The 14,993-nt window shown below is 35.8% G+C and overlaps 1 protein-coding gene across 1 annotated transcript in view; it reads left to right on the top strand.

Annotated features, from left to right (window-relative positions):
- The first annotated feature begins 14,599 nt into the window (after positions 1–14,599).
- Positions 14,600–14,993, top strand: part of LOC108967063 (forkhead box protein I2-like) — a 1,792-nt gene continuing 1,398 nt past the window's right edge. Inside the window, exon 1 of the mRNA XM_018930293.1 lies at positions 14,600–14,974. Coding sequence (XP_018785838.1) covers positions 14,600–14,974 — 375 coding nt within the window. The remainder of the gene's footprint in view (positions 14,975–14,993) is intronic.

Raw genomic sequence — 14,993 nt, 5'->3', positions numbered from 1 at the left:
AACGCTTTTTTGTGGAAACTGTGCCTTTGAAGTCGATTGGCAAGATTTATCGAGAACTTCGTGAAATTTTACACAGGTCTTTAGATACAGTTCCTATAGACTTGAACGATGAATTTTTTCAATTACAAATATTTGAAAAAACTATTGCGAAATTTTCACTGAAATATTAATTTTTTCATGTAACACCCTTAAAAAAATCTAAAAGGAACAAAAAGCTTCCTTGAAAGTTTGTATTTTTAAAGGACTTTTAAGGAGTGTAATTTTTCATGAACATAAGTACCTATTTGAGAGGCATAAAGCTTTCAGTGAAGGTCGTGAAGTCACCGAAATCTTGTCTTTTTCGAGTCGTCTCTCACCTCTGTTAATGACAATAATATCGAAAAAGTTAAGTAGATTGTGCCTCAAAATCGTCGTAGATACGTACCAAAATCTATTCGCAACAGTAGGCTTGACAACGCAGGTGAAGATTGCCGATAAATTAAACTCATTATCTATTCCAACCAAAGCTTATAAGAAGAATATGGAAATTGAACAAGTTGAAATTGATTTAAATTTTATTTTGGAGGCGACAATAAAGAGTTATATTAAAATACGTGAAAGTTGCCCCAATCAAGCACAAATTGATCATGTGGAAACTTAGCTAAGATAAAGTTAGTTCAGATTTCTGATTTTCTACAAAAAGTTTAAAAGTATAATGGTGGTAGTTCTTTAAGGTCATTGGCATTAGAAAATTCTATGATTTTCATCATGGTGTGTATCAGTAAGTTTAAAAGCTTATTCTTCAGTGGTATTAATACCATCTAAACAACAACAACAATTGGTGATCTATATAATATGCACTTAGGACCACCCTAGTATACTTGTACTATAAGTGCTATTCAGGCAATATGAAAAATAAGCATTGGCGATATTTTAACTTGATTCTATAGCAAATTGAAGTTAATGAAGGTAATTAGATTACAGTTTATCAATAATAACGAAGGCAATAAAATTACAAATGTTTAATGGAGAAACATGAAAAARTATGTATATTTTGAGCTATTTTTACAAGTTCGTCAAAGTTATGAAAAACTCAATTCACGATGATAGTAGCATACAGTCCCATAAGCCCTTACTAGGCAAAAATATATTAACCACATAAGATAAAAATTATATAGTTGGGCATATGACATACCATGCATATGTAATACCCATGTATGTTTCCCCTATCACAATATTCTCGTATACGAAAGTTATACGAGTATTTTAATAAAACTCTTAAGAACAGTAGCTCTAAAGAGGAGGAGAACATGCCATACATAGATACTATATATATACATAYGTATATACTAATTTGCTCAYTTTCCATAATTTTGATTTGGAAGAACTTTTCCCACCTTTGCCAGCCAGACAAACTCTATGTGGCACCCGCATATATACAGAATACTAAAGCTCACATGTTCGCACATAGTCGGAATTGTTGGAGGCAAATATTTGTTCCAACGAAAATGGAGCGTAAGTAAAAATCTCTAATTTATTACGGAAATTATGTTTATTGTAGCGAAGACGCTTACAGCTACCAACAACAACACACCACCAACACGMAAATGACTAGCAGAAAGAGCAAAGAGTGGGGGGGCAGCAGAGGTGAAGTGAAATRTGTACGAGTACGAAGCCGAAAGGGATATGCGAAATTAATTAATGCAGAACGCGTGCGAGCTCGCTGTTTTTGTTGCCTTTGTAATTTTGATGGAGCGGCGATGTACTTGAGTTGCATTTCGACGAGCTGGCAAACGCACGGAGATAAACAACAAGCAAAGAAACACATTAGATACAAAGACAGATAAAATAAAAAACAAAAAACATAAACGATGCGACGGCTGAAGTTAAGTTGGCTGCGGGCGAGCACAGGAATATTAAATGAGGGCGCAAAGTTTAAATTAAGATATTGGAAGGGTGGGCCTGGCAAAGTAGATGAGTTTTAGCAAAGGTTAAAATTTAAAAAATATGAGCAGACTTTAAGAATTTTCTACGCAATAGTTTGGTGAGAAAAAATATTTATTTAAGAGAGTGAAACTTATTTTTATGCTTTAAAATTTATTTAAGTCTTAAAAAAGTAGTGTTATTAAATTCTGAATACTTACAACAAAACCAAATCCGTAATGATTAATTTTTATTTTTCTTTTACCGAGAAGTCTATATTTATGTTGTATGAACCCAGCTATTCTCCCTTAATGCCCATAAAATGGAGAATCAACAGCGTATTCGTATTAAACTAGTTTAGAAGGAAGAATACGATAGATAGAGAGTGGCGAGTCTTTTGCGCATAATAATAACATATGATCAAATTTGACTCGGACTTGAAAAAATTACATTTTCTTGTATTTAAATACAAAATATGTATTATCGACTTCAATAGACCCTAGTCTATTATATAGACTCTTGTCTGTGATCACTGATTTCAGCGAATTCTCTTATTTTCGGTTTCGGCTTTAATTTTAACATTAATTTAGTTATATCTTTTACTACTAAGGAGCGACCATTCGCTGGATTGTTCGAAAGTTTCGACGTCATATCCATAATTCTTCACCGTGTAATGAGTAATTATGCATTTGATGAATGTCGAATGTCAAGCATTTCTTTTGCGATCTCTACTCGACGTCATTTGTACAAAAGATTGATTTTTTTTGGTGCGAGTCCAGCATTGACACGGATTTGGCTCGATCAACAGCTTGAGACACTTTAAGCCATCTACTAGAGAAAGCCTAAAGCCTCGATTTACTATAAAAATAATAATGTTGATAAGAAAATTCTTTTTCATAATTCTTAAGGTTTGTGTTTTAACTAACGAGTCTTCTGCTCAAACGTACACAAACGCGAAAAACGCTGTTTCSGTAGCGCAATATCGTTCAATTCGCACACGTAGAAAATTCCTCTAGCACGTTGCAGTCTTCAGCTGCCAACAGCAGTAATATTCTAAGTAGCATTAACCTTATATGATATACATACACATATGTACATATGTTTGTATTTATGACGGATGTCTTGCAGCATGCTTTTACACACACATATGCATATGTGTTGGCTTAGTGAACACGTAGTTTCGCTGCGTTAAAAAGGAAGTGATTCAAATGCTCGCGAACTCACTCTACCGTGCACACCCATATACATAGCAGCACATGAGTATATATAAATATATGCAGGTTTGATATGCTTATCTGCAGCGTGAGTTTTAGCAAGTCTCGTGGAAAAATTATTTTGCACGTGAATCGTTTATTAATCTCAGATTGTAGTTGGTGTGGAAATTTCCACAGGCGGCAGCCAACTTGTTTTACGAAGCTACATTTCTACTAAGAGAATATGAAATATGCGGAAATTTTTTCGTTTCATAGAATTGTATGGTTTTAAGATGAACTCGATTCTTTAAATTTTCTGTGTGTAATGGAGAAAGACAATACAAATACCAAGCGGAAAATATTTTGAGATGAATGGAGTTGCCAATTATTTGAAAAAATATTGTAGCTGACATACTTAATATTTTAAAAATGAATACATTACCGCCGAGAGTCCCAATCTTCGACCTCTTTTCGCAATAATTTCCAAAGCGCCAATCAACAAGAATTTATTTGCGGTAACAAACTAATTCAAATAACCCCGTAAAAGACAGTTCAGCGGTGTTAAATCGCAYTACCTTGGAGACCACACCAGAGAACCACAAAGTCATATGATGATGTGCTGATTAAAAGTTCCCTCATATATTATGTTATTTCGTTGGTTGGATGGCATGTAGCAACGTCTTCTTGGATCCCAAGATCAATATGCTCCAACTCAGGCATGAAATGGTYTTAGTAATAGCATATTCCATTGACTGTTTATAAACCAATGATTCCCTCTAACATAGAACACGCCACAAAGTTATTTTTAGAGGATATAAAGTCGTTTTTGTCGTCGTAGCGCTTATTTAGTACAGTATATTTCGACGAAGCCGGACCATAGAAAGAGGGGTGTTAGATGAATGGGGATYACTAGACCAGCAAATAAGTGGTGAGAGTCATGCGGAGACACTTTARTTTGGTATGTCGAGGTCGATTCTGGTTTAATCTGCTCCAGTATCTAGAGGAAAGTTGCGCAAAGGTTACTCTAGATTCACGGAAAATCTTCACCTTTTTCTCTGCAAGGGATTGTGATTTGACTCTCACAGAGAGAAATAGTCTAAGGCTTGTCGCTTCCAAACTCGACGTCGCAAGGAAATATATCTTCAAGCAGATAATTTCTTGGTGAGGAGTTTGATATGTGTTATGACCTCGGTATGCAAATGTTCAATGACATCTCTTAAGCGTCCAGTGTGCAATATTTTGACACGTCTGAAGCTTCTATGGTTGTGCTGTTTAACTTCTGATCGACCAGCTGATTGCTGTTTGTTTCGGTGATCTAACATTGTTGGGGTCAATAAGTCTTAAGTATAAGAAAATGTGTTCCAGCAATGATTTGTAATCCACAATTTTATTCATTAACGCAGCCATTCAACTAAACGTGGTCGTCGCGATACTCTGCTCCATAGCAGTAATAGCGTCTTCAGTACGTACTCTACGCCAAATCATTAATTTAGTTATATCTTTTACTACTAACTACTATCATGAAAAAGCMAAMCAAATTGAGTATAAATCAGTTAGCAACTGTTAAAAATACAAACTCCGAAAAGAAGTATCATCTGATTGATATCCACAGGCTAAAAATAAAAACACCTTGCCCTTAACTATCTATTGTTAAAGATTAAATGAATCAATTAACCTAGTTTATACCGCTAAAAAGAACATACTCAAATTCCATATCGATATTTCAAATAATTTCTGCATTACAATCATTTAAGGCTACCATTTAAGTTCAGTTTTTTGAAGGCCAGTCTGCTACTATTTTTTTCTGTTTCTGAATCAGGTGGTTTATGCAGAGAATATCTTATAGTCTRAGAAGAATATTTAAGTTTTTAAGGTTTCATCCAAGGAGAATACCGCAATCACTGCAGCACTGGCAGATATTTTTTTAGCGCCGCCGAAAATCTCGTATAACTCAAACAATGTTTAMTTTTTTTTCTCAAAAATTTCACTTTGTATTCTTGAAACACGTATAAATATACCGGAGAGTTAATCGATACTACTGTGTAACAAGTTGAAAAGCAAAAAATCCAAAAATCGACGTTTTTTGAGCTGTCACACTAGGCGTGCCTCTCATCGCAGTAAACAATTATAAATATGAACGGATATCTTCCTAAACACCAAGTCGAGCTAAAAGCTCATAGTAAACAATTTTTCGACTTTAGTCCTATTTGTTTTACAACCGAAGCATTTATTCGTTATGCAACGGAAGCTTGAGTACTTATTCCGAAATTAAGAGGTAGCAATTGATATTAAAGAAATTCTTGATACAGTGTGATACTATAAAAAATAGAGACGACATCAACTAAAAGGAAAACAACAATCAGTAAATACGAAAAATGTAAACCTAATTAGAAGGCCGGCTCAAGAAAATTGTGCAAAAGTGTTGGAAATGGGTCAGTGGTAACTTACTACTTAACTACTTAAGCTAAAGCAAGTAATATATTTATAGAATTTATATAATTTATAGAATTATACTAAGCGCAAGCATATATTAAGGCAGATCGACATATTGCCAATCTCTTCAACAAATTTTCTACATATTATAAACTGCTAAAATAATATGCGTTTTTCGAGAGCACTGATTCAGCAATTGGAAAGTTCTTAGAGTTGTTATACGACTGATATTCGACACTACAAGTACGAACTGAAGATTTTCTCGAATTTAGAATTTTTAAACCGGCAATCCAGCTTTCAATTTAAGCTTGAGCCTTTATTCTTTTCATTAAAAAAATCTTAAATTTTCACACGCTGACACTTGCAGTACAAACGGGATTTAAATATTGAAAACAAAGCAGGAAAAATAAAAAATAAAAAAAAAGTGGCTGGAAATATAAAAGGAGCGCGCTAAGAGAAACCTGAATACAGCAACAACAAATTTATAGCCATTTAACATTGTGTCAATAGACTTAAAAGGGAATGTCACCATGTGCGGCATGTAATACAATCACAAAAACAAAAGCAAAAAGCAACACATACGAGCGCAAATAAATGCGTGGGCGAGTATAAAGCGGTAAAGCAGAGTCAYTGTTTGTTGTAAGTTGAGCCAAGTCAAGGAAATGCGACGAACTCGAACACAAACACACACACACATATATACACACCAGCACCAATACAAAAAAGAGGAAAGCAAAGAAAACAAACCGACTGGCGGCTGAAAAATGGAGCGGTGCGCATATTAAAATGGCAGTTGTCATGCGAAAGCGACAAGGCAACACACGGCGGCGGGTAAGAACGAGAGTAAAGCGTGCGCATATAAAAATGGCACATTACCGGGCAAACAAACACTAGTAAACTTATTCATTTATGCATGCASACTTGGAAGTGGAAAGACTTCCGCATGGAAGCATACATTCAGGCGCACGACAACGTACTCCACATTCCGGGGAGTGTGTGGCAGCGCAGAAAGCGGTTAACGGTGAATGCTGAGCGGCGGCAACGGCAAGCATATGGCTGGGAAATAAAAATACTACGAAAATACTCGCTCGCATTTACATACACACACACACACACACGCGAGCGTGCATGCAAATGAATGCGTGTTTTGCGGTCACAGCGAAAACAAATGCAGCAACAAATGTGGCAGAAAAGCGTGCAAATGGCGAAACAGCAAAACCGTTGAAGGCGAAGGTTGGCTTAACTCGAGGAGGATTTTGTGGCAACGGCATTCACACACACTTGTGTGTATGTGTTGGCTTGTTCGTGGATATGTGAGTGATGCGAGTTAAATGCATTTGTAGGTTGTGGAGGGGAACATGCTGTAATGTAATTGGAAGTTTTTTGTTAAGAGAATGCAACAAGCTGCAAAGTAAATGAAAGAGATGCTTCATAATTAGGGCAATTTATGCTTTGATATATCTTTCCGACCTTTGTATACATTTCATATATTTTGCAATTTGTGTGCAAGATTATAAATGGAATGGAATTGCGAAACTTTTTCACACAAAAAATGCAGAACTGTTGTACATTTATACAGTTTTATTAATTAAATATTCATTTCTTACTAAATTGCTAAAAAAATTAATTTATGTATTATTTATAGAAATTATAAAAAATAACCTACATATGTACGTTGGTTCCATCAAATAACCAACTCACTGAATCACTGAAAAACTAAAACTTGTTTTCGCATATAAAAATAGATGAACAGACGGACATAATTTAATCGACTTTGCTGACCACTATGATTATTTATAAATATTTCTTAGGGTCCCTGCCGTTTTATAMATGCAATCGATACAGTAGTATTTTTCAAATAAAATATTGTGTTGCACAMAAATTTGAAAACATCAGCCGGTGTTTTTCGAACATCTTATCTAAAGAAATATAAGCTCCTAAATGTGAGCTTAATCCTTGATGTATTAATGTTATCATGAACTGTTTTAAGAACGTAGCACTAGCACTAAGAACTATACATTACTGGATAAAGGCTARTTTCAGTTGCATATGTGCATATCTCTCGCTTAAATCCCTCTGAACTCACTACGTAAATTTAAGCGTCATTGACCTACCTGCTTGTCATTCACAACCAACAAAGGAAAGGTCACTAAGTATTAAGTATCTACTCTAGTGTCGCTCATTTACCTGTGCTGAACTTGTTCAACTTTTCKATAACTATTTTTTGTAAGTTCTACATATGTTAGAACTTTAATTTTCTATTGTTTTCTACGTGTATTGTTCTGGCGATACTAAACTTTAGGACGTAAGACTCTTTTACATTCCTTTAAGTCGGTTATAACCCCTTCTTTCGACCTTGATTTTCTCACCGCACTTTGGCATTAGATTGACCAAGTCATACTCTTTCCAACAACGAAAAGCTTTAGAGTATAAAAACGAAACATTTCAAAGCAAAAGTCATCAGACACTGAGCATCAACTCATGTTTTTGCAAAATTCCCCGAGCTAGGAATGTGCTTGGGGCGATGGTGAATGGTCTACCGCATCYTCAGGTTCCTAATGCGGTGTACTTYTCCACACTTCACGAGGTACAGGGAGCCCATCAGGCCATGTTGACTCAGGCGCTACAGGAACAGCATGCCTGGTATCAATACCACCTGCAACAATCGCAACTTCTAGCGCAGCAAATGATAATGTTACAGCAACAACAGATTCAACAGCAGTATGAGGAAGTGTATAAAAAAATTGTTTTCCACCAACAACAAATTGCCTTTCTAGCGGCTCAGCAAATATCAGCTTAACTAGTATTTATGCCATCGACGCTTCTTACGCAAGATTTTGCGATWTTGTATATTGTTTTCAAATATCTTATTTTACAGAAAATAGGTTTAGTGTACAAAGTAATTATATAAATGTTGTATATAATATAATGTTATCTATTTTATAAGATAAATCATATTTTGTATAAAAATTAAATTAATCATATTTAGCTCGGTTCTCTGTGATTTGTTTTTAATGTTCCTCTGGTAAGCCTCTAGTAAACCTTCTAATTTTTGATCTTTCGTTTGAACATTTTGGGTTTTGAGAATTTGATSCTGAGGAGATTAAGTAAAGTTGAGKGTTTGACAATTGTGAAGAATAATTACTTCAGCTTTACTCGTCTGCARGCGTGTTTCAAGGACTAAGCTCASATTTAGGAGCTTATATTTGTTAAGAGCAGATGTTTGAAAATCACTGACTTATGACTTAYATTTTTTTCTAAAWYKKATTTAACTTTGTCAGTSCTCTGAACAGTYGGCTTCCAAATCAAGTTAGGTTTCACTGTTCTCGTTKTTGTCTTTTTTGAGATTATCGCTTTAATGACCTTAGCTGTTGGTCGATAGAACAAAAAAGGAGTTTGGAAGCATAGACTATATTGTGCATATCTTGATAGCACTAATTTCAAACAGAGTCGATTGTATACCTGTCGCGGTAGTCCTTTATACTTTTTTTTTTCTCTTCCCCTTTTGTTTTTCACCCATTCTTTAGTGGAACTCCTTTGTTGAATGTTGTATTTCTTGCCCCTTTTGGTACATAAAACTGCTGTGAATTGTATATATAAGAATCAAGCTCATTATGTATTCAGTAGTCCCCAACCACAAATGAAAGGACGTGCTGAAATTTACGACTCTAAAATTGAGGAGATTAATGCTAGACGCCAGACGTAAAAAAAGTAAGTAATCACGACCAATCGGCTATAAAAAACATGTTAGTCGCTAGATGATTTATTCTTCTGCTAACACAAGACATAAYAAATTTAAAGAGTAGGGTATACGCAATTATTTCACCAAAAATTTATTATTTGTGTAGGCAAACTTCCTTTCCATTCCGTTGTTTCCTGCATAACAAAATACACGCTAAATTATTTTTAAACAATGTTAACAGCTGGTTCTCGAAGTTTTGATAAAAGACTGTGCATTTTTATGAGTCTATTATATGCGGGATATATGTATATTATTGTTAATACTTGTGAGAGTCTAAGCTACCTTCTGAAGATTATATACGGCACAGTCCAGAGTATTGCTAAGTTATGTGATTATAACACCAACACAAAAACCTGTCTCTTATACACATCTAGATGTGTATAAGAGACAGGTATAAAAAACAAAAAGATATTCCAAATTCTTGACCAGCTCCAACCGAAGTTATGAAAATATTGTTGGCGTTCAGGAAAATGTTGCTAAAGACTGCATTTTGTCGATTCTAAGCCGTTCTCAAGAATTGGGACACCACAACTTGGCGGATTTTGAGAAAGGATTTGGGCTTGCATCCATAAAAAATTGTTCTCACTCAAGAACTGAAGACATCGGACTACCGTAAACGTCAGGAATTTGTTAAGTACAGAAAGTACAGAAAAACTAATATTTATTTGTAAATTGCTTTGGTGATGCAACAACAATAATTGTGTTCAATCTGTGCATATTTTACTATCTCCTTATAAAACTTAATTAAGTTGCAAAAGTTGCTTTCATTAAACATCAAATGATCAGATATTATGATAAGAGGTGTCGGAAAACGACCTAACTAGCATCAATATACAGTTGCAGGACAGTTCGACAATTTCGCAAAAATTTCGTAATTCCTAGATACTCCACTAATAATTAACGTCTTTTGGCTTAACTGTCCACCTCATAAATTCTAATGACCGCAGATACATAATAGAAATGTAAAAATAACTTTGTAATTTTCTACAATGAAGTGTTTTCTGTTACTACAATATTTTAAAAGTAACAATCAGAGAGACAAACTTGTGTGAAAATAAAAACAGAAGGAGAAATATAACAAACGGACATTCCACACTTTCCGAAATCTAYTATCTTTATCAATTGTCCAGTGAGGACTTAATTACATTTCATTGATTGAAAGTGAAGTAATTGCGTTTTAAGTTTCAGTATGTTTGTGTTATCAGTGCGAAAATGAGCTTCGAACAGAGAGCCAAATTAAATTTTATTTTAAAATTGGTAAAACTTTTACCGAAACATTTCAATTGATGAAACAAGTTTATAGCGATGATTGTCTATTCCGTAGCAGAGTTTTCAACGTTTTCCAAGTGGTCTTGAGCATATGAATGACGATCAATATGTGGGCTAATCAAAATACGTGAACACCGGAAAGTCCATCAAAACTGTTTGTGAATTCACCAAAAATCAGCCGAAGTCATCGCTGAAATTCATGAAAATGGAATTGAATATCGATTTATCACAATTTTGACTGACGACCAAAAATTTCTCAGAATCCACCATTCGATCGTGACCGATTATTTAACTAAAAATCACATTTTAACCAATAACCACTCCCCGTTTTCACCTGATATGGCACCGTGCGACTTCTTCCTTTTCGAAAAAATGCATTTGCCGATGAAAATAAAGCGTTATAGAGGCCGTTTAAAATACTTGCACCGGCATACTGGGGGCCATACCGGTCAACGAGCTAAAACACTCGTTCGACATGCTTTTGGACCGTACAAAAGGCTATATTGAAGTAGAAGAATATTATTTTGAATAAAATAAATTGATTTTTGATTCCTATTTACTTTTGCACTTTTGTTATCTTAATTTATTTAGCTTTTTGCAACACAAAAGCACAAACAGATTTATATTGTGAATACGAAAAGCTTAAAAGAAAAAGTAATGGTAACTTTTTGCCTTTGTCTGTGAATATCACTGGATGTTTTGACATACCTTTTACACAGTGTCCTGTTGATCACAATGACCCAACATTTGTATCATGGCTTCGCAGTTAATTAGTGAACAAATGCCTTATCAACGCAGCTCCAACACTACAACTTTGTGCTAAATCAGCGATCGATTCAATACGCACAGAACTGTAGAAATTTGCCAAACTTTACGTGTAGTACAGCGTGTCCACGGCAATTCTTAGCAGTTTTGAGGGCAAAGAGGACCCTCAGTATAAATGGGTGTTTTCTCAAAATACCACGACCTCTTGGAGACCCCGTACGTCGAAACTACTAAAAGTTTAGTCTGGAGGTGAAGAAAATGAGTGTCAATATTTATACATTTAACTTTAATGTAATAATGCTATGTTTCACGTCCATCGCCAACAACACAGCACAACACAACAATACCAGAAAATCCACAAAAAATTCATCCATTCCCATTATTTAACTATGGCGACTGTTGTCATCTAAAGCATTGTGTTGTAGAAGGATCACTCTTTGGTTATTTTTCAATTCGTAATAAACTCTGTTATAATTCTGCTCTTTTCTTGGTCTCTGTTAACACTTAGTGGATCCATATTTTATCGATGACCACGAAATGATACAGAAACTTTTTCCGATGCCRCGTCGATAGCGTGCCGTTAAAAAAAGCTGCAACACATAGTGTCAAAACATTTTGATTACTTGTAAGTAAATCATATTTCATGTAGTAGGAACCATGCTAGTGGCATAATAATAAAAAAGCACAATAATTTTTTTACTCTTTTAGCTGTTTCTGCATGTTTCGCTCGCACTGATTGGAAAAGTTTTCGATAAAGTAACAAAGSCATATGTATTTTGAGCTTTTTGTAAGCAGATACCTTGCGGTGAATGACCATATGAAAGTACGGACTACTAAACTCTGCGAGTAGTCAATGATTTTACAAATACACTCACACATACATAAAAAGACATATACACATATACAAAGGCTTGTAAATATTTAACTACAGCAAACTCCGGCAATATTCAATCGAAGCGCAAGCGAGTGAAGTTTTGAATAAAACACCGACAATGTTGCACACCACATTTGCTCCCCACCACAGCACTCGTACAAGTGCATTTTTTTATTGCAGACAGTTGCACAGTGATCGAATTGTGTGCAACGCGATATTGCTTGCGAGTTGTTGGCCATGCTTTTGCATTTATGCACACCCTGAACAGGATATACGAGTATGCAGTTTGCCAAGGTGTTTGTCATACCCCAAAAAATGCGATTTAGCCATGAGCGTTTATATATATGCGAATGAGTCCTTCAGTTTCTGAGATTTTGATATGAAATTATGAACACGTTCTTTTCTCAATCGGAGAACCTTAATATATAGCTGGCATATATACTATATTAACCGATCAAACTCTAGTCCTTGGACTTTCTAAAAATAACTTTTTAGGCTGATAAAGATATCGTATACCCTTTTATGATAAGTAAGGCAACTGTGGAGGGTATTATAGCTTCGCTGCAACCGAGGTTACCACTTTTCTTGTTTTATGTGTTGGTGTGTGTGTGTGTATACGTTAGTGCGCTTGTAAGCGCATTGAAACAACAGCTGCTGGTGCCCGGCCGCCGTTGCTGCCATTATTGCTGCTCTTGTTGTTGTGGTTGTTGTTTTTGCAGTTGCTGTCTGTTGCATATAAACTATTCCACTCGCCTTTGTTGCTCAACAGTGCCTTCAAGTGTCCGACGGCTGAGCTATTTGCAGAAACTGCGCAAATTTGCATAGCTGAGTTGCCTGTCGGCAACTGTTGCTTGCTGTTTGTTTTCGATTCCCTTTTACCCTCCTTCTTCTGAGCATTATTGCTACACTTTTATRCATTACGCTGCTCTGGAAGTTATTAATTTCGAGTAGACTGCTCGTGRAATAAACTTGCACACGTATAAGTGCCGGTAAATATACAATTTAAAAAGTCCGGCGCTTTGTGTAGCCACTTCCCAGCTAAATTCTGCAATCTTCTACTGGCGTAAGTAGATGGGCGAGTGTATTTGCTGAGAAAATATGAGAGTGTAAATAACTTAGCAAGAATATGCTTCAAGAAATGCTTAAATTGGAGCAAATGCAAATGCTGTGTAGACTGTCTTAGTGGTGTCTCGGTGGTGCTGAAGTTAGTTAATATTGGGGATTAAAGCACTTCTTTTATGTAKGTACCTGTACTCAAATTCCTTTATTTATTCGGCTACAGTTGGCTGCCGCGGAGAATATCCTAACGAACAATAGCGGCTTTACGTCACTTAGGTCAGTGATRTTTTGACCTTGATCGCATTGTGCCTCAGTGTGGTTTTCACGTTACTGTGATTGCGGGTGGCATCAGCTATAATACTTGATGATGATCTTAACTACATGACCATACTTTTCATACAAGTTTGAGGTAGTTTTATACAATTCCGGGAACAATGAAAGCAATGCCWCTTTCGATCATATGAAAAAATTGTTCAATATACGCGATCGCTGGTGCAAAAACAGAAATATGGTAACGCAAAATCATTTTTCAATCAACCGCCATAAATCAGGTAAATTACCCAGACAAGGTCACAATGTGGSCCACCACAGYGGCYTTAAAAACWGGCTGWTTGTTCTAAGATASCATACCATACTTCATAAGTAGAGGATMAAAAATATCTTMAAATAATATATTCTGAAAACAAAAGCCAGCTTATTTCAGGTAAAAGATCAAYGCTGCTCTAAATGACTWCTRCARRAAAATKTTCTWWATTGTCTGAGCTTTGAACTCTTTTCTTCTCAGCAGCCAAGTACCTTTTAAATAGTATAGTCTCTTTTACACATTGGAATTTCGTCGGTCAACCGTGTAGCTTTGAAAAGTATATATTACTKGATAACCGCTAGGTTACCTTGAACATTTACCACACCCAAAAACTACCGAACATCCACTACTTAGAGATAAGCGYCATTCGTCKACCTGTCCRTTATTCAGAACACTAAAAGTATAGGTGAACTTAGTATACTAATAACTAAGKCGGCGTCGCTGYTTTACCTGAGATATTATCAAACTCTTTTATAGTTATTGTTTGGAAGGTCTGYMTTCTATTGTTYTTAAATTACATTGTCCTTACGTTRCTAGACTTTAGAACGTCGGACTTTTCACTTCGGTTTTATTGTGTCAGCTTAGATCTCTTTTGGTGACCTTGATTTTCTTCCCGCACTTTGGAGTTAACCCAACYCTTTGGAATACAGRAATGCTTTAAGGAATAAAAAGGAAAATTTGTAAAGCAAAAGTCACCAGTCATCTTTTGACTTCCACACAGAATCACTTGAGATTTTATTTAGCTCATAACCACTCAGCTCTCCAAACAGTTATTCACAATGGCCCAACATTTTGAATCAAGCTTCTCGATTCTTAATTTGTTAGCGAACGATGACGGCACCAACACAGCGCTAACACCACCACCATCCGACATATCCGTGTCACCGAACGAATCGATGTCGTCTAACGAAGGGAACTGCGGAAATCGTCCAAACTATACATATAGCGAATTGGTGGCCATGGCGATTCGCAGCAGCCCTGAGGGTAAACTAACTTTGAGTGCTATACAGAACTGGATTAGTGAAAACTTTCCTTACTACCGAAAAGATGAGCAAGGCTGGCAGAATCAGATAAGACAGACACTGAGCACGAACTCACATTTCCTGAAGGTACCACGACCTTTGGGCGACCCCGGACGTGGTAACTATTGGACAGTGAGTTCGGAATTGGCCG

The sequence above is a fragment of the Bactrocera latifrons genome, unplaced genomic scaffold, assembly GCF_001853355.1.
Source record: "Bactrocera latifrons isolate USDA-ARS-PBARC rearing strain unplaced genomic scaffold, ASM185335v1 scaffold_100, whole genome shotgun sequence".
Lineage (NCBI taxonomy): Eukaryota > Metazoa > Arthropoda > Insecta > Diptera > Tephritidae > Bactrocera > Bactrocera latifrons.
The sequence above is the reverse complement of the archived record's forward strand: the minus strand, read 5'-3'. Positions and strand labels throughout refer to the sequence as shown.